At 50.2% G+C, this 19,992-nt stretch overlaps 1 protein-coding gene and 1 long non-coding RNA gene across 4 annotated transcripts; both read right to left on the bottom strand.

Annotated features, from left to right (window-relative positions):
* Positions 1–1,044: 1,044 nt before the first annotated feature.
* LOC106007324 lies at positions 1,045–16,430 on the bottom strand. Of its 3 annotated transcripts, none has more exons than XR_006605901.1 (4): positions 15,525–16,430; positions 14,866–14,966; positions 14,112–14,484; positions 1,045–3,852 (listed from the first exon to the last, which is right to left on the bottom strand). It is a non-coding gene; the product is annotated as an uncharacterized LOC106007324 (long non-coding RNA). The 3 variants fall into 3 exon arrangements; XR_006605899.1 differs by having other exon boundaries at positions 14,866–15,047; XR_006605900.1 differs by lacking the exon at positions 14,866–14,966.
* Positions 16,431–16,544: 114 nt separating this feature from the next.
* On the bottom strand, positions 16,545–18,961 carry CLEC11A (C-type lectin domain containing 11A). Its single transcript, XM_004767195.3, has 4 exons — positions 18,564–18,961; positions 18,151–18,337; positions 17,662–17,853; positions 16,545–17,234 (listed from the first exon to the last, which is right to left on the bottom strand). The coding sequence occupies exons 1-4, from the start codon at positions 18,708–18,710 to the stop codon at positions 16,789–16,791; spliced, it is 972 nt and encodes a 323-aa protein (XP_004767252.1). The 5' UTR covers positions 18,711–18,961; the 3' UTR covers positions 16,545–16,788.
* Positions 18,962–19,992: the final 1,031 nt, after the last annotated feature.

A 19,992-nucleotide genomic window follows, 5' to 3' on the forward strand; every position in this document is an offset into this window, starting at 1 on the left:
GGGAGGGAACTTGGCTTGGGCAAACCGGAATTCAGAGACCTTCCTGGCGGGCTCCCACCAGGGTTTCTCTCTCCCCGGACCTTCGCCTTACTTCCTGTCTCTAACCTCTAGCTTTCACAGAGGTCCTTTACATCCAGAGCTGACTCTGTCCCTCCCTGCTAGCAGCCTTCCCATGTCCCCCACCTCAGATGGCCCCCCTCCCCCAAGAGTCCCAGCCCTTCAGCTTGGCCTTGGAGTTGTGTAGGACCTGACGTCCCTCTAGTCTTTTTTCTTTTCTTTTCCTTTCCATCTCACCTACACCCTTCGCACAGCTCCCCTGCACCCCGCCCCAGTATATCCTTAACCACATATAACAGAGATAGTAAAAAATGTTATTCCCTTGTGTCTTTGCACATACAAGCTGTGCTTCCCGCCTGGAGTGCCCCTTCCCACCTCTGCTCTGCATCTGCTTCCTCTAGAAGGCTTCCTAAAACCCCTCCTGCTCCCAGTGTGGCTGCTTGCTCTCCCCTCCCATCCTTGGTGGCCGTGACCAGGGAGCTTGAAAGTGGGGTGCACAGAATAGGATCTGACTCCTAAGGGACCCCCAGCTTGGGTCTTGGCTGTTAATGCTTGTAGAACAACCAAATACAGACAGAGCAGTTGATCTGTGCATGCCCCCCCTCCCCGCCCCTAGGGTTTTCAACCACTTAGTGCTGGGGTTCTGGGTCCCCTGGGAGCTATTAAGGTTGCATTTCTACAACCACAAGCACTTCAGAGGGATGGGGCTCAGCCCACTGCCCGTGGGGAGCTTTTGAAAGTCCCAGAGACCAGCTCTACCCTGGACCACTTAAACCACAACGCCTGGGGATGGGGCCTGGACATCGATTGGATTTTAAAAGCTCCCCCTGGAGATTGTGATGTGCAGCCAGGGTCAGAGGCGTCTCTGTAATGCATTTTCCCAAGACAAGAAGAGAGGAATTTCCCCGCCCGCCTTAGAGCTCAGTCCACGGCAGCTCCGTGGATACATCAAAAGACTCAGAACGTGAAGCAAAATTTAACCTTTAGTTTAGCAACATTTGGGAGTTTGAAAACAAGAGAAAGACAAAGTAGTTTGTTCCCAGAGCAGGGCACCGGAAGGGCGATGGGGAGGCCCATTTCCCAGGGCAGTGGGAGAAGACAGGGATGATGATAACCAACGCAGTGCTGAGCCAGAGAAGCCGGTGGCCCAGGGCTGTCCCAGTGTTGCTCTGTTCCATCTGGGGGACCAAGGCGTCCTGGGCTGCATCGAACTTTCCAGTTTGAGCTCCCAGAGCCCTGGATCACAGGAAGCGCTCAGTCCTGGGATAATCAGGCTTGTGGGGGGTCACACTCATTCTAAATTCCTCAGCCATGTCCACAGTCCTGCCTTTACATGCAAGCCCACAGCCCGTGGTCTGTCTCCCTGTCCGTCTGTCTCCCCCGAGCGCTCTTCTTCAGGTTGAGGCTGGTGCTATTTCAGTCTTTCGCTGGAGCTCTTCGTGTTCCTGTCTCTCACTGGGTCTTTGTCTCCATATCTTTTTCTGTCTCCTCTTCCACTTGATCCCTCCTGGCAGCCTGACCTGCCTCTCACCTCCCCTCCCTACTTTGGCTGCCATCTGACGCCCATGTCTACGCAGTCTCATCACGTTTGCACCTGCACGCATCCCCTCCCCTCCACCTCTTCCATTTCACCTCATTTCTCAGGGCTTCTGCATCATCTCCGCCCCCCACCAGCGTCTCTATCCCTCTCTCAGGGTCTCTGTCCCACTTTCTCAGGGTCTTCTGTGTCTCCCTCCACCCCGTCTCTGTCTCCCTCCTCCCTGTCCTCTCTGCATCTCTGTCCCTCTCTCTCCTCCTCTCTCTCTGCCTCCCCATTCTCCTATATCCATCTCTTGCTGAACCTGCACACCCCATATTTTCCAGGCTTGGAGGAGATAGGACCTCCCCCACCCTCTGCCTTCCCCCATACTGTCTCCAACCCCCAGGAATTTCCCTTCAAGTCCTCCCAGGATGACTGGACCTCTCACCCATGTCCTCCTCAGACACTCTCCCTCCGTTCTGCCAAGGGTCTGGCATAGCCTGGAGGCCTGGTCCCCAGGTGTGTAACGCATAGGGTTGAAGCACCCACTACTCACCCTCCCCTCCCCCACCCAGGGTGAGCTCCAGTGGTCTGAGCAGCACCCACACTTCCACCATGTCTGGCCTGGGATCCCCTATCCCCACCAACCCCAGCAGAAGCAGCAGGGTAGTAAAGACACAGATGAAATTAAGCCTATTTGTCAAAATGGGGAGAGGATCCTGGATTATCTTGGGGGGGCATATAGTCACTAGGAAGTAGGAGAGGGAGGCAGAAGAGCGAGGGACCCAGAGACCAATCCTGCTGGTTCTGAAGATGGACCAAGGTCCACGAGCCACAAAACAGGGCAATTTCAGAAACTAGAGAAGGAAAGGAAATGGACTCTCCTCTTGAACCCAGTGACCCACCCCAATTTAGGGCCCCCAGAACTGCAGGATAGATTCATGTGGTTTTAAGCCTTTAAGTTTATAGATATTGGTTACAGCAGCCATTAGAAATGAATACACCCATTTCATAGACCAGCAAATGGAGGTGCTCTGAAGGTCACACAGTTTGAAAGTCAGTAAGTTTGCCTCTGAGGACAGGAGTACGGAGTTGAGGGCAGGCTGCCAGAAGAGGGGGTCTGGACCCAGGATGGTGGCAGGGGAGGCCTGGAGGGTGTGGCAGGCTGTGGGAAATGGAGAGGTTAGTCTCCCATGCTCTGCCAGACCGGAAGGAGATGAGGCGAGGGAGGGTGTCCTGGATTAGAGCCCACTACTAGCCCCTCCCTCCTTCATACTCTCTTCTCCATCTCTATGGCCTGGCCCCCACTCAGGCCTTCTCCTCTTCCCCAGGACCCTCATGCTCACTTTCTCCTGGCCTCTTTCTGTCCCCCAGGAGACCCCAGAGGGACTCCTCTACATTCAGGGTTGACTCTAACCCTTCTCTGCTCACACACCTCCCATGGCTCCCCGGTGCCCCTCAGCCTGGCCTTCCAACAGACCCCATCAAAGCCTTCAACTCCATCTCTCAAGCCCACCCCCTCCACCCCTTACACCTGGTCCCTGCTTTGTCACAGCCATAACCAATTTGATAGCTCACTGACCATATCCATCTCTGTGGCCAGCCTGCAGCCTCTTTCAGATCAGAGTCCTGGGATGACTCCTCTGGGGTCCCCAGCATCACCCACCACTGGAGGAGGCACATGGGAAGTCCCCATTTTTCAAAGAAATGAATAATTCATTACACTGGGCAAGGTCTGGGTCAGCACAAGACCCAGAGGGTGGGGCGGCGCATCATTCATGATAGACCGCATCTCAGGAGCGAGGGACACAGAAGCGAATGAAACAGACAAAGGGGTAAGGCTGTCATCTTGCCCCCCTTCTTCATTTGATTCTGCAGGGACAAGAATGGGAACCAGGAGACCCATAGCACAGCTGGTCGTGTGTGTTGGGAAGGGCATGGCCTCTGGACTCCCGCCACAGTGCTGAGTTTGAACCCGGACCCTGACATCCTGACTCTGACTGGGACCCTGAGCAGTTCAGTCTCTCTACCCCAGCAGGGGTGTGTGAGGATTAGGAAGCATTCTGTGCTCAGTCAACAGGAACAGAAACTACGGCTTTGTTGCCGCCGAGGAAGGAGGGCTTCAGGTGCTGGGAAGGGAAAGGTGTCAAGTGTCAGGGGGTGAGGAGTCTCATGACAGCTATTTTCCGACGTTTGATGACAGTCTGTCTGTCTCCCACGGCTAGGAACATCTCAAACCAGGCCAGATTGGGGGCGCCGCCTTCCCTCTCTCCCTGCTGAGAGAAACAGAGGTAGTGATTAAGAGCGAGTAATTGCTTCCCTCCTGCCGGGGAGGTAAATATCTTTCTGCAGGATTTTGCTGTTCAGAACTTTCTTCCCTAGGCTGTGAGCTCTGTGAGGGCAGAGGCCCTGTTCTGGTCAGGGATTCAGAGGATAGCAGAGATTTGTGCCGTGGGCTCCGTCAATACTTGAAGGGACAGACTATTGTGAGGAGGAGGCTGTAGGCTCTGAAAGATAGGGGTTGTTGGCCCCTCCCCTTGGGACATAAGCTCCTCCCCCAGAATGTCAGCCCCTCCCCTTGGGGTATCAGTCCCTCCCCTGAGATGTCAACCCCTCCCCTGGGATGTTAGCTCTTCACCCAGAATTTCACCTCTTCCCCAGGACTGTTGACCCCTTTCCCAGAATATCAACCCCTCCTCCTGGGGTGTCAGCCCCTCCCTGTACTATGTAAACCCTCCCTCAAAATGTCAGCCCCTGGGTCGCCTGGGTGGCTCAGCGGGTTGGGCCTCTGCCTTGGGCTTGGGTCATGATCTCAGGGTCCTGGGATCCAGCCCCACATCAGGGTCTCTGCTCCGCGGGGAGCTTGCTTCCCCCTCCCTCTCTGCCTGCCTCTCTGCCTACTTGTGATCTCTCTCTGTGTCAAATAAATAAATAAAATCTTAAAAAAAAAAAAATGTCAGCCCCTCCCCCTGGGATGTTAGCTCCTTCCCCAGAATGTTAACCCCTCCCACTGGCATGTCAGCTCCTCCTGTTGGAATGTTAGCTCCTCCCCCTCAAATGTCAAGCCCTCTCCCTTGAATGTCCCTCTCCAAAGTAGGGATCCTTGTCTCCTTCACCTCTCTGTCTCTAGAGCCTAGAACCATAACGTTCAGCTCACCGGTTCTCAACAATCATGACTGAATGGATTAGTAGGGTCAGTCTTTTCAAGGCCCAACTACCACTTACTCGCTCTGTGACCATTGGTAAGTGGCTTTACCACTCTGACCCTCCAGCTTCCTCATCTGTAGACTAGTCATAATTGCATTATCACTCTGGTAGGGTTGAGATGCCAATTTTGGGTGTCTGTATGTTTATAGAGCGCTAGACAGGGCCTGGAGCACTGGTCACCATCAGTGCCGATGAACTGCCTTTATCTGGGTGAATGAAGCTGTGATCACCTTCTTGGATTCTCATAGAAATTTTATTAAAGAGAGATTTTCAGTCCCCAAAATCCAAGGCTTAGGGCATCCTCCACAAGCCTCTCCCATGGAGGCTGCCCAAGGAAATGCTATTTCCTTCCCTTGGCCATGCCAAGAAGCAGTGCTCCCTCTGGGTCTCAATCCCACCTTACCAACCATGCGGGGCTCTTCCCAACCAAAGACCACCATCTCCCGGAGGAGGATCCTCAAATGCCTCTAAAACCAGAGTCTCCTGAAAGACTACTTAACCGCATTCATTAGAAAATCAATACAAATTTAAAACTTCACAGGGATCTCACTAGTCTCCTGGGGTGTGTGGGAGGGGAAGGTGGAAGATGGTGACATCCTGGTCATTCTGCTTCCCCCCCACCCACCTGCCTCTGCCTACTTGTGATCTCTCTCTCTCTTTGTCAAATAAATAAATAAAATCTTTTAAAACAAACAAACAAACAAAACAAATAGATTAAGAACTCTTCCAAGTCAGTATCAAAAATACAAATCACACAATTTTTGAATGGGCTAGAGATCTGAATAGACATTTCCCAAAGGAGATACACAAATGGCCAAAAAGCACATGAAAATATCTGCATCATTAGTCATCAGAGAAATGCAAATAAAAATCACAAGGAGGTAGGTACCACTTCGCATCCATGAGGATGGCTAAAATTAAAAAGTCAGATAATAGCAAGTTTGGGCAAGGATGAGGAGAAACTGAAACCCTCACACACTGCTGGTGGGAGCATAAAATGGGGCAGACTGTGGGAAACAGGCTGGTAGTTCAAAAAAGTCAAACATAGAGTTACCCTGAGATCCAACAATTCCCCCTCCTAGACAGATTTCCAGGAGAAATAAAAACATACAACCACACAGAAACTGGAACATGAATATTTATAGCAGCATTAAAGGTGTTAACAGTCGCCATCAACTGACAATGACAAACAAAATGCAAGATATCCATACAATGAAATGTTATTCAGCCATAAGAAGGAATGAGGGGCTACTCCATGCCACAAACCACACTAAGCTAAAGAAGCCAATCAAAAAGACGACACATTTACACGATTCCGTTCATCTGAAATATCCATAAAGGGAAAATCTGTAAGATCAGAAAACAGATTCTTGGTTTCTTGGGACTGGGAATGGATGGAGAGATAAGATAATTGCTAAAGCTACAGGTTTGGGGCACCTGGGTGTCTCAGTGGGTTAAGCCTCTGCCTTCGGCTCAGGTCATTCTCAGGGTCCTGGGATCGAGCCCCGCATCGGGCTCTCTGCTCAGCAGGGAGCCTGCTTCTCCCTCTCTCTCTGTCTGCCTCTCTACCTACTTGTGATCTCTGTCTATCAAATAAATAAATAAATTCTTTATTTAAAAAAAAAAGCTACAGGTTTGGTGTTTGTTTGTCTGTTTGTGATGGTGAAATGCTCTCAAGTTGACCATGATGATGGTTGCTCATATCTGTATGTACCAAGAGCCGATGAATTGTCCACTTTAGTTGTATGGATTATATGGTATGTGAATCTCAATAAAAGTTTAAAATAATCCAAGTAGAAATTTGCTTACAACTATGTTAGATCTATGACTTTTTGGTGAGGTATTAACATCTGTATAATATTTAATCACACAACCAAGAGCATAGAGTGTCTTTATTTATAAAAGATTTTATTTATTTATTTGACAGAGATCACAAGTAGGCAGAGAGGCAGGCAGAGAGAGAGGAGGACGCAGGTTCCCTGCGGAGCAGAGAGCCTGATGTGGGGCTCCATCCCAGGACCCTGGGATCATGACCTGAGCCGAAAGCAGAGGCTTTAACCTGCTGAGCCACCCAGGCGCCCCTAGAGTGTCTTTATTTTTATTCCAATCATCTTTGTGTCCTTAATTAGAGTTTGTGGCACCTGAGTGGCTCAGTCAGTTAAGCATCTGCCTTCCGCTGGGGCAGGGTCCTGGGATGGAGCCCTGCTTTGGACTCCTTGCTCAGTGGGGACTCTGAACTGCCTCTCCCCCAGTTCATACTCTCTCTCACTCTCTCTCTCTTAAATAAATAAAATCTTTTAAAAAAATTAAGTTTTCTCTCCCCAAATCTTAATTTTTTTAATGTGTTATTTCCAAGATGATTTCAAGGTATTTCAGAGGGATGGTGATTTTTTTTTTTTTTAAGATTTTATTTATTTATTTGACAGAGATCACAAGCAGGCAGAGAAGCAGGCAGAGAGAGGGGGAAGCAGGCTCCCTGCTGAGCAGAAAGCCCGATGTGGGGCTTGATTCCAGGACCCTGGGATCATGACCTGAGCCAAAGGCAGACGCTTTAACCCACTAAGCCACCCAGGCGCCCCGATGAATGGTATTTTTAATTACATTTCATGGTTGTCTATTGTCGGTGTAAAGAAATGGAACTGATTTTTGTAGGTTAATCTTGGGGGGTTTTTTGTTTGACTTTTTAAAGGTTTTTTATTTTTTTTAAGTAATCTCTATACCCAATGTGAGGCTCAAACTCACAGTTCTGAGAGATCAAGAGTTTCACAATCCACAACTAAGCCAGCCAGACACCTCTCTAGGTTAATCTTGTAATTCAGGACCTTGCTGATATCTCTTAGTTGTTCCTACAGCTTTTTAAATAAACCATTAATCAGGATTTATATACAGTACTGTGTTAAGCAACAGCCATGATGAGAATATCCTAATATCATTCTTGCTCTTGGAAGGAAGCCATCCAAAATTTTTATGGTGTTTGCTGGAAGCTTTAAAAGGTTAAGAAAATATCCTTTCCCCCCCTAGTTACTGTTTTAATTTTCACTCATAAATAGATATAAAACCTTACGAAATTATTTCTCCATGTTGACTGAAATCATTACATTTTCCTCCTTGGTCTATTAGTGAATTACACTAAAAGAATTTTTTTTTAAATTTTGAACGACCCTTGCTAACTAGCGATAAAGCCTACCCCATCGTGATGAATTACGATACAGTGTTGGATTTCGTAGGCTGTTATGAGATATGTAGGATTTTTGCACCAACATTCACAAATTAAATGGACCTATAATTTTCTTTTCTTGTACATGTTCCTTATCTGGTTTTAGAATCAGCGTTGCATTAGCTTCCAAAAATGAACTAGACAGATTCTACATTTCTATTTTCTGGAATAATGTGTATAACATAAAAATTAGCCATTTCTTGAATATTTGATATCAGTCACCTAGAAGACCATCTGTGCCCCTGGAGATTTTTTGAGAGAGAGAGAGAGAGAGAATGGAAATCTTTGACTCTAACTTTGTATATTTTAGTAGTTACTGGTTTACTCAAGTTTTTGATTTTTGCATAATTTGGGGCATTTTATATTTTTCTAATGATTTAACCATTTTATCTACATTTTTAAATGCTGGCCCATAGTTGGTTATAGTACTATCTAATTACATTTTTATTTTTTATTTTTTAAAGATTTTATTTATTTATTTGACAGACAGAGATCACAAGTAGGCAGGGAGGCAGGCAGAGAGAGAGGAGGAAGCAGGTTCCCTACTGAGCAGAGAGCCCGATGCAGGGCTCAATCCCAGGACCCTGAGATCATGACCTGAGCCGAAGGCAGAGTTGAGCCACCCAGGCACCCCTCTAATTACAATTTTTAAAGTTTATTAATTTATTTTTAAGTAAACTCTACACCCACCAAGGGGCTCAAACTGATGACCCCAATACTAAGAGTTGCATGTTCCATGACTGAGCCAGCCAGGTGCCCCTAATTACTTTTTATATCTCAGTCCTAGCTATAATTATCCACTTTTATGGTTTGTATTTTATTTGGAGCCCCTCTCTCTTTTTCTTATTCAGTTTTGCCAAAAGTCAATCGATGTCAGTAACTTTTTCTAAAATCAACATCTTGTTTTGTTAGACTTTTCTCCCCTCTTTCATTCCACTGATTTCTGAGCCCCTTTTTTTGGTCACTTGTTTTGCTCTTGTTCCTGTGGATTTGCTTTATTGCTGATTTTCCCACTGTTTGCTTTAGAGTGTTTGTTCATTATAGAAAAAACTATTTATTGGATCAAGTTTTTATCAAATGCTTTTTTTCCCATCTGTGGTGATAGTCATCTGGTTTTCCTCTGTTAACCCATGAATGTGGAGAATCAATCAATTGATTAAAGCAGATAGTAGTATTTTATTTAGGACTTTTTTGATTCACAAGAGAAATAGACTGTGGTTTTCCTTGTTTATGCTGTGCTTGACCATTTTTTCAGATTCTATTTTTTTAAATAATCTCTACACTCAGCATGGGACTTGAATCCAAAACCCTGAGATCAAGAGTTGCCCACTCCGCGGACTGAGCCAGCTGGGTGCCCCGTCTTTGACTGTGTGTGTGTGTGTGTGTTAATATTGTAGTAACCTCATAAAATGAGTTGGGGAGTGTTACTTCTTTTCCTAATTGCTGGGTGGGTTTATGCAAAGTTGTAATGACTTGTTCCATGAAACATCATATGAAGCAATGGTTACTGAGACAGGATGGTCTTGGTGCTGGCTTAAACAGGTGAATCGATGTGCAGAACAGAGAGCCCCATAAAAGACCCACAAGTACTTAAATATAATGAGGCAGGAACCACAGAGAATCGGAAAAGGTTAACTATTTAACAAAGGCTGTTGAAATCATTGTTTATCCTTAGGGGGAAAGTGAAATTGGATTTCTACATCACACCTCACAAAAATCAGCTTCAGGTGGACTGAAGACTTTCGTGTGGAAGGGAAAACTTTAAGAATGCAAGAGAAAGGGCGCCTGGGTGGGTTAAAGTCTCTGCCTTCAGCTCAAGTCATGATCCCAGGGTCCTGGGATGGAGCCCCGCATCGGGCTCTATGCTCAGCAGGGAGCCTGCTTCCCTTCCTCTCTCTCTGCCTGTCTCTCTGCCTACTTGTGATCTCTGTCTGTCAAATAAATAATAAATAAAATCTTAAAAAAAAAAAAAAGAATGCAAGAGAATCTGGTTCGCCCCTCAGGGCAGGGAAGGCTTTCTTAAGGGACTGCATGATACTATAATGACGGACACATGCCATTATACGTTTGTCCACACTCACTGGAGGCACACCACTGAGAGTGACTCCTTCAGTTAAACCTCGAGGGGTACTGATGTGTAGGTTCAACCATTGTGGCAAATGTACCCATTCTAGTGGAGGATGTTGATGGGAGGAGGTTATGCATGTGTGGGGGTGGGGTATGTGGGAAATCTCCCTACCTTCCTCTCAACCTTTTAAAAAAATATTTATTTATTTATTTATTTATTTGAGAGAGAGCAAGAGAGATCACAGAGGGAGGAGAGTAGACTCCTCACCCGGGCAGGGCTCGATCCCAGGACGCTGAGATCATGACCTGAGCCCAAGGCAGAAGCTTAACCGCTTGAGCCAGCCAGGTGCACACCCCCACCCCGCCCTCACCTTCCTCTCAATTTTGTTGTCAACCTAAAACTGCTCTGAAGGAAAGTAAGACTCTTAGTTAGGGGCGCCTGGGTGGCTCAGTGGGTTAAAGCCTCTGCTTTTGGCTCAGGTCATGATCTCAGGGTCTTGGGATCAAACCCCTGCAGTCCTGGGATGGAGCCCAGCATCGAGCCCGAGCCCTGCATCGCATCTGGGTTCTCTGCTCAGGAGGGAGCCTGCTTCCCTTCCTCTCTCTGTCTGCCTCTCTGCCTACCTGTGATCTCTGTCAAATAAATAAATAAAATCTTAAAAAAAAAAAGAAAAGACTCTTATTTAAAAACAAAAACAAAAACCTTGGGGTGCCTGGCTGGCTCAGTCATGGAACATTCTACTCCTGATCTAGGGGACTGTAAGTATGAACCCCATGCTGAGCCTAGAGATTACTTAAAGAATAAAATCTTAAAGAAAAAAAAAAAGCTAGCTGCATCTATAGCTGCATATAGTAAAATATGGTAATGGGCTAGATTTTTGCCCCTCACCACAGATTCCTATGTTGAAGCCCAGCACCTTAGAATGTGACTGTATTTTGAAATAAGGTCATTAGAAAGAGAGAGCACAAGCAAGGGGAGTGGGAGAGGGAGAAGCAGGCTTCCGGCTGAGTAGGAAGCCTGATGCCAGGCTCCATCCCAGGACCCTGGGATCATGACCTGAGCCAAAGGCAGACACTTAACCCACTGAGCCAGGTCCCCCAAATTAAGGGCTTTAAAACGAAGCCCTTAGAGTCGGCCCTAATCCAAGCTAATTGGTACCCTTCATAAGAGGACATCTGGACACAGAGAGAGACACCAGAATGCACAGACAGAAGACCGAGTGAGGACACAAAGAAAAGGCAGCCACCTGCCTGCTGACACCTGCATCTTCAACTTCCAGCTTCCAGGATGGTGAGAAATACCATTGCTGTTGTTTGAGCTACCCTGTCTTTGGTACTTCGTTACAGCAGCTCTAGAACACTAATGCAGGGGCGCCTGGGTGGCTCAGTGGGTTAAGCCGCTGCCTTCGGCTCAGGTCATGATCTCAGGGTCCTGGGATCGAGTCCCACATCGGGCTCTCTGCTCAGCAGGGAGCCTGCTTCCTCCTCTCTCTCTGCCTGCCTCTCTGCCTACTTGTGATCTCTGTCTGTCAAATAAATAAATAAAATCTTAAAAAAAAAAAAAAAATTTAAAAAAAAAAAAAAAAGAACACTAATGCAGATATTGTTGCTACAAAGCTCAAAAACAGGCAAAAAGAAATCATATGCTGTTTGGGGACGCGTATATACGCGCCAAAGTAATCATGGAAATTGAGTGAAGTTTAGACGTGATTCAGGATCGTGGTTACAGGTGGGCATGAAGGAAAGAGGAGTAAATAATAATGTCCTAGTATTAAATCGAATGATAAATTAATGGGTGGTCTCCCTGTACCTCAGTCCTTACACACAGATTATTTTGCATGTACCCACCATTGCCCAAAAGATTGTTTTGAAGGCAGAGCTGGTGTTCTACTTCCCGCCACCTCTGTCCTCCAAATCCACCCCAGCTCTGGCTTCCTGCCCGGAAGGCTGCCAGGAGCTGTCACGGCTCAGGGTTAGAACCCGAAGTCCAGTTGCGTTTGGAGTAGGTGGAAATAGACTGAGAAGGGAAGGTTACTTGCCTCCTGCAAGAATTTCCAAAACCAGGCTCATGCTGCCATCTGGCCTGGCTCACACAACCACCTGTGCTTTGGAAAAAAAGCGACTTGCTGCTGGAATGACAGAGGCTGGCATTTTAAGAGGCGGTGGTAGCTTGGGGCTGGAGCAGACAAGAGGTTGTTCAAATGAATGAATAAAGAACATGGGGCTGGCATGGAAAAGCCTGTAGAAGCCAGGAGGGGGCCATGTTCAAAGTGAACCACTGAGGACAGAAACAGGACCTAAAACAAAAGCAATCATTCCATGCTCGTCATACTTCCCTCAACTGACCATAAGGAGGAAGGACATACTTCACCTCATATATTGTGGCAGAGAATGAGTACCCTGAGTCGGATCACCATGAGGAAACGTTAGGCAAACTCAAGGGAGGAACTCCTATTTAAAAAAGAAAAAAAAAAAAAAAAAGGTTGGGTTGTTCTTCCAAAATGTCGATATCATAAATATGGAAATGTTCCAGATTCAAGGAGATGTGGCAACAAAATGCAATCCCTGAGCCCAGACTAGATCCTGAACTGGAAGGGGAAAGTGCTGTGAGAGAGCATTTGAGTCAACTGATGAAACTGATAGCTCAAGACATTAGATAAAAAGAATCAGTAAATGTTATGTTTATTGAGGTTGAGGACTGTGGATAAATAAGAGAGTATCTCTGTTTTTAGGAAATACACACAGAAGTATTCGGGGGTAAAGGGCGACAGTGTATGTAACTAAAACATGCTTCAGAAAATAGATGCACATACTGAGAAACTAAAACCAGCTCGGACTGTAAACCTCTGCCTACCATTTATCTACACACACAGATAAGGTTCGGGGCAGAGTTAATGGGCAACATTTTTCCCAGGGATACGCGGCACCTGTGAAGGGTCCTACCACCTGCTTTGTGAGCAAGGACTGCTCTCTTACTCACTGAGGAAGTTTGTTCTCTAAAATCACAGGCTTTTCAAAACTTTGTTGTTTGAAAGTCTATCTGTAGGAATGGAACTTAGCCCACTTTTCCCGGAAGATCTACGTCACTTTGACACAGACAAGAAGCCTCAATTTCCAGCCCCGATGAAGAGCTTTATATAGAGTTTCTGGGCATAGCATGCCACGTTTATCTTAACTTTGTAGTTTCCAAGGAAACAGGATCCTGAGTCCACTTTGCAGTCCATAACTGTTGACTCATTTATACACATCCCTGCTTTGCTCTGAAGCTACCAAACCACAGTTTCACTCAAATTTCACCAAATTCTTCTCTTCCCCCGAATGCCGTAAGTTGATCACAGCTTCTCTTTTGGGATGTGGTCTCCTTCCCTGCAACTGGTCAGTAAACCTGATTTTAATTTGTTCCTGCTAATTGGTTTAGGACGGATGGGTGGGTGTTGGATGGATGGATGGATGGATGGATGAATAAGTAATGATAAATCAGCAATGGGGTAAGCTGTTAACAATAGATAAATCTGGGTAGAAACTATTTGTGTTTGGGCAGGTTATCTGTAAGCTTGAGATTATTTCCAAACAAAAAGTGTGTGTATGTGTGTGTGTGGTTTTTTGTTTTTTTTTTTTTTTTTTTAAGAGAAACTAAGTTTAGTTTGGACCAGTATTTAGCCATTTTTTTCGAGGCCAAGGAAGAATTTTTGTGTCGTATTTTATGTTGTAATTTAGTACATATTCAAGATACTCACATTTTGAGAAATTTTCTTCCCATTTTCTACGCATTTTCATATTTTCTATGCACTTCTGTTTTAAAAGACGCTTATTACCAATTTACAATTATCCGTGGAAATTCACCTGTATTTTTAAAAACTCTTGGAAAGGTCTGAGCACTGGTTACAATCTAAGCCTAAATGAATGTCAAGGCTTTGACTTTGGGTTTTTCCTCCCCGTTGACGCGTAACGGGACTACATTTCCCAAAATACCTTTGGGGCGAGGCCCGGCGAGGTTGGCGGGGGAAGGGTGTGAGCTGTGATTGGAGACGGTCAAGTTCCTACCTGTCACTTGGGAGGAGGGGGCGGGATTTTTCGAGAGGACTTCCATGAGGCTCCCGATGGCTGCTGGGAAACGTGGTTCTGGGAAGAATGTAAAGGCCTGCCGCTCGGACTCCTGGGACTTGTAGTCTTGGCAAACTGGTGACGACCGGGTTTTTCCTCCGCTGGGTCATCTCAGGGATTGGGCCCTTCCTCCACCACCGCCCTGGAATCTCTTCATGCATCGATCCCAGGCAGCTGCTGAGACCTTCTCTGGTCCGCGTCTCCGAGCTCTCTAACCGCAGGTGCTCCGCAGAGAGTCCGGGGGAGGGCATTGGCAAACGCTGGTCTTTAGCAGGCCTAGGAGGGCTTCTAGGAGGTGAGGGGGGCAGGGTCCCTATGAACAGAACTGAGTCAGGAATCAGTCCAAAATGCATCGTACAGGGGAGCTGATCTGATGCTTAAACAATCCTTGCAAAACGCCCTTCACCACCATCCCACGCTCCCACCTCTGTGTGGATGTAATTTTGTGTCCAGGCTTAGTATGACAATGGCCAAACAGTGACACCTAGAGTAATGGACGGTGTGATAAGGAAAGCCCCCAAGTATGTGGGAGCCCAGGGAAGGCTCCGGACTCAGCCTGGGGGAGGGCAGGGAGATAGAGAAGCAGAGATCGAACTCATCTCAAGGTCCCAAACATGGCACCATATAGGCGTCTTCCTTTCCATAAGGAGCTCCCCTATGCCTGGGGATGGTGGGGGCACAGAGTTGGTCATACCCAGCCCTGTCCAGCGAGGCTCCCTGGTCCGGCTCATCGGGGCTTACTTAGCTCTGAAGAGAACTCAGCATTTATGAACATCACAGGGGCACCATACCCTACTGGGGGAAGGGGAAGCAGGTTGTTCAGGGTGACACACTGGCCAATTCTTGAAAGAAGCTGTACATATGCAAAGGCAGCATCTGGATAGAGCATGCAGAGGGGGAGGTTAAAATTGCCATGTGAGAGTCAGATCTAGTGTTGTAAAGACCCCTCTGTGTCCAGCACTCTTATAAGAGGTAGACACTCTTACCCCCATTGTACAGATGGGGGCACTGAGGCACAGGGGTTATATCTAACTTTATGTGCCTCGTAGGTAAGTGGCCAAGATAGGATTAGAACCCGGGACGTCTGGCTCCAGAGTCCAGGCAGGTAACCACTGACCTACTCCGTATTTACCCACCCACTTTCCAGAATGTCAGGTGTGTAATGGTGGGCCCCTTCCAGGCAGTAGCAGTTACCCATGTCTACCTAATGTGCCCTCTGGTCGCCTAGAAGACAACCTGCTGCCTTCCTCGACCCCAGGAAACAAGTTCAGAGGAAGAATAATTTTGAGCTAGGTCTTCAGTCCCCCAATTGAAGCCTTCCTGACTAGAGCCCCCGCCCCCTCACCTCCTCACCATTCCCCATTCTGTTACTTCTATAGGGGCTGTGGGGCTGAGAAATGACAGGGGTGGAGATGACAGGGATGGCTCATTCCTCCCACTGGTGGATCCAGTGGTGACATTTAGGCTGGTGGTACCATGGTGAAGGAGAGGCAGGGATATAAGGACAGACAAGGTCACAATACATTTCCTGGGCTCCATGATGATGTCAGGGTCAGGCCCATGTTGCCACTATGGGGGGGGGTAGTGAGAGGGGGCTGGGTAATTCCAAAAGAAGAGCTCCTCTTCCAAAGAGTGCTGTCCTAAGTGCTGAGGCCCAGGTTGGCCCACTCCTGAGTTTTCTGACTCAGGGAACGAAGGTATGAAAAAGGTAAAGAAAGGTAGCATGTGATTCACGATCAACCATTTTCAAAATGCTCACTTTCCTGGGCTCCCCAAAACTTTCCAAGAGCTAATACAAGGCGGGATGATTATTACCATGTTCAGGTGAGGAAACTGAGGCTCACAGAGGAGGGACTGGCTTATGGCCTCAGAGGCAGGGAGTAGAGAAGGAAACACTGGGAGGGAGCCTAAATTCCCTCTGTATAGGTTAAGCTTGCTTCTCAACACATGCCCTGGGGGTAGGGACCATCTGGTGGAAAGAGTTTGAGATACACCAACTAAAGAAAATTAAAGGGGCTATTTCCTACAGGACTTGTCAGAACCTTTAGCTCCTTTGTATTTCCCAGATCTCTTTAACTAGTACCAAGGCAAAGGCCTGGACAATGACTGACAGACCCTGTGTCCCAAAAGCCGTGAGTGGGACACAACAGGAGTAGACGCGTCAGCAGCACGTGCACACGTGCACTCCGGGCATCTATGTGCAGGAGCAGATGATGTGTGTACATTTGTACATGTGTTATCCATCACTCTGATTCTGGGGTTCAAACGATACCTGTAAATGCGGAACAGGACAGGCATCCAAAGGCCAGGGTCTTGCCCTTCCAGGCTTGCCCGGAGATGGAATAAAAGACCAAAAGTGCCTCCACCGCCCGCTCAAGTCAGATTCCACAAGGCTTTATTGGCGTGTGACTTAGCCTGGTGCCCGCAGCTCCCAAGAAAGACACAGGCGAGGAAGGGCTCTCGGCTCCACAGAAGATCCCCTGGGATCGCCCAGCCAGAGGGAACACGCTTCCATCCGTGGGTAGGGAGAAAAGGAAGGAAGGGCGTACTCGCAGGATGAAACGCCCAGCCAAAGGGCGAGTGGTGGGATGGGCTGGAGACGCGAAGACAGGCCCCGCTAGAAGGGGTACTCGCAGACATAGTAGAGGCGGCGTTCGCAGTCGTGGTCCCACCAGGAGCCGTCATCCGAGGCTTGCGCCACGCAGTTCTCGAGCGTGCCGCCGTTGGGCTGGTTGGGGCTGAGAGGGTGCGGCGCGGGGCTAGGACCAGCTCCGGGCTCCGGACGGGGCGCGCGGTGCCAAGCGAAGAAGGACACGCGCTGGCCGTTCTCGAAGAGATATAGTCCCTCGGAGCGCCGGTCGTGCACGCCCAGCCACACGGGCCAGTTGTAGGGAGCGAGGGCCCCGCGCAAGTAGCGAGTCAGCGCCTCCATCTGCTGGCGGTCGGCGGGCTGTGCCAGGCTCCCGCCCCGTGCCACGCACCGCGCCTGCGCCGCCGCCTGCGCCTCGAAGTCGCGCGACAGCAGGAAGCACTTGTGGCCAAGGCGCAGCCCCTTCAAGCAACCTGGGGGCGAGGAGGGGCGGGGTCAGGGGGCCCGGGGGGGGGTGGAAGGCGGGGTCGGAGCCTCCGGGGCGGGGCTGGGAGGAGGCGGGGTCAGAGCCACCGAGAGTAAGGAGGCGGAGAGTTGGGCCCAATGGGGGTGGAGCCAGACGGCTGGAACCGGACTGTAGGGGGCGTGGCGCGGGCCGAGTCTGGTAAGCTGCACCGCGCGGTCGGAGCGGGCCTCCCCCTCGGCGGCTCTCCGCATTCACCCTCCCGGCTACTCTAAACTCTCCATAAGCCAACACCCTGCACAAGTCTAGAAAACCGCTCGCCCATAACACCCTGGGTCCTCACGTCTCTTCGGATGTTTCTGGGCCCCCTCCCCCCACCGGTCCTCCACTTGACCCGGATCGTCCCACTTTCCCTGCCCCGCGCGGCGCGGACTCACCCTCTAAGCGGCCATGCTCGCGCTCGGCGCGCCTCTGCGTCTCCTGCAGGGCTTCCACGGCGTCGCGGGTGTCGCTTGCCGCCTCCCGCAGCTGCCGCAGCCCCCGAGTCAACTCGACCACGCGGGTGTCCAACGCGTGCAGACGGACGTGCAGCTGGTGCAGGCCTGCGTCCAGGCCGGCCAGGCGGCCCACTGCGGGGAGACAAGGAGCACGTTGGACGGGACCGGGGAAGCGGAGCTGGCGGACCAAAGGGCCTGGGGGGCAGTTAGGGCTTCTGGGGGTAGAGGTGCGGTGGGCGGCATTCGGGATTTCTGGAAGGTAGGGGCTCTTGGGAGTGCAAGACCAGGCACCCGGAGCCCCCAGGGACGTGAGGGGTGGGGCGCTGGGCGGTGGGCCATTGAAAGGTCCTCAGCAGTGAAAGGACGGTTCGTTTTTTGAGAAAAGGACCACAGAGACCTGGGGGCAGGGCGGAGCTAATGATTACTCACGGATATAAGTGACGGTGTCCTCAGGGGTGGGAGAGGGGCTAGGGCTAGAGGAGGGCGTTGGCGTTGTTTCCTCCTCTTCCTCCCCCTGACCGTCCTCCTCGGTCCCCCAGGTCTCTTTGTCTTCAGGGGTTCCCTCGGGGTTTTCGTCCCCCCTCCCAGCGGGCAATCCCAGGGCCTCCTGCAAATGCTGAGGCGGGGGAGGGATGGTTAGGGCTAGCCCTGCTGCGTTCAGACGCCCCACACGCTCGAACCACCCCTTTCCAGCAGTGAGCCTTGCCTCTGAGTCCCTTGTCGGAATCCAACATCCCCATCCTTTGAGCCTGCCCCATCACTCTCCCTTGCCTATTTCCCTAACTCCGCAATACCCTCCCTCCAACACCCACAGTTCCCCATCAAAGTCCCAAGCAACTCACCTTCAGCATCAGGGCTTCCCTTTCCCGCTCCTCCTCTTGGGCGCCTCCCCAGACCCCCTCCCACTCCCTGTCCGCTCCTCGAGCCCCGTGGCTAAAGCCCAGGAGCTGAGGGACCACCAGGGCCCCAAGCAGCCAGGCTGCCTGCATCAGGCTGAGCTCTGCAGCTCCCAAGGCGGCAGATGGATGTCTCTGGGCGTTGGGAAGTGCGTGCAAATCACTAGCCCCTGGTTTCTGCCTTTCCCAGCTTCTCTCCGGTCAGCTTCCTCCCAGCTCCTGTCTCTGTCCACGGGTCTGTTCGTCCGTTGGTCTCTGCTCCTCTGTGTGTGTGTCTCTCTCCGCCTCTCTTGGCTCCCTTGAGGCCCTGCCTCTGTGGCCGGAAACCTCCAACGTTCCAAAGCCTGGATCCCGCCTTGGGTCTCCCCACATACCCCCCTCTTCCCGATTTCCAGAGCTCACTTCCGCCCTGCCCTTTCCTTCCACCATGGCCAAAAGCTCAGATGGCCCGAAGATGAAGGAGCTGGTTCTCCAAGGGATCTTGGGGACATGACCTGTGCCCAGGAGCACCCTCAGGGGGTTCTTGGGGCTTGGCCCTGCTCCCCACTCCTCCTCCTGGCCACTCTTCCGGAGCAGGGAGACTGCAGGGTCTCCATAAGGTTTTTATTACCCTGTGACCACCATTGCCCACTCACGCTGCTGGAGGAGGCTTTCCCAGGATTCACAGGCTCTAGGGCGCCTCCTGCCCCCAGATCTCCCATCCTGGCCTCAAGCCCTTGCCCCAAGATGAAAATGAATGTTTGTGCCTGTCTGTGGGGACACATATGGAGAGTATGCATGTCACTGTGCAGGCAACTCTAGAAGGTGGGGTTCTGGGATTCATTGGCTGTACTCTCCTGGAAGCCTCTGGCAGGCGCAGGCCCTGGGTGGGGCAATGCTGGGGACTCCAGCCCCCACCTACCAGCAGACAGTAGGGCTAAAGGGAGCAGGGAAGGGGGGGTGGGTGGTGATCAAGGACGCTTCCTCCAGGAGGTGGAGTAGACAGTCGCAGGGCTCACTGTGTGGAGTTCTGAGCATTCAGCCGTGGCTGCCTCGCGGTGCCTGCCTCGGTGCCTCGCCTCCAGCCTGGACCACTGCAGTCACCACCTCCTGGCTCTCTCCCTCCTTTCTCCTGAGCCCCTCCAATCCACACTGCTTGCCGCAGCCAGAGCAAAGCTTCCAAACCATAAATCAGATCACGTCACTCCCCACTCCCCTGCTCCCCCAGCTTCCCATCATATGCAGGAGGGAAGCCAAACCCTGTCCTCAGCAGGGGCCTGGATTGCCCAGTGGGAAGCTGGGAAGGATGGGTCCTTGGCACCTAGGCAAGCTCATCACCCACCCTTCACTTTGTCCCCCAGGCTCCAGCCACACCGCCTCTCCACTGTTTCCTGAA

Source organism: Mustela putorius, unplaced genomic scaffold (assembly GCF_011764305.1).
Source record: "Mustela putorius furo isolate JIRA1106 unplaced genomic scaffold, ASM1176430v1.1 tig00000196_pilon_pilon_pilon, whole genome shotgun sequence".
In the NCBI taxonomy this organism is placed as follows: domain Eukaryota; kingdom Metazoa; phylum Chordata; class Mammalia; order Carnivora; family Mustelidae; genus Mustela; species Mustela putorius.

What these genes read in the sequence shown, in the direction of transcription:
- CLEC11A (XM_004767195.3), bottom strand. Translation starts at nt 18,710, where the DNA reads ATGCAGGCAGCCTGGCTGCTTGGGGCCCTGGTGGTCCCTCAGCTCCTG. An exon ending in GGACACCGTCACTTATATCC is followed by an intron (nt 17,854 to 18,150) that starts GTGAGTAATCAT and finishes GTCTCCCCGCAG; the next exon opens with TGGGCCGCCTGGCCGGCCTG. An exon ending in CGAGCATGGCCGCTTAGAGG is followed by an intron (nt 17,235 to 17,661) that starts GTGAGTCCGCGC and finishes CCTCGCCCCCAG; the next exon opens with GTTGCTTGAAGGGGCTGCGC.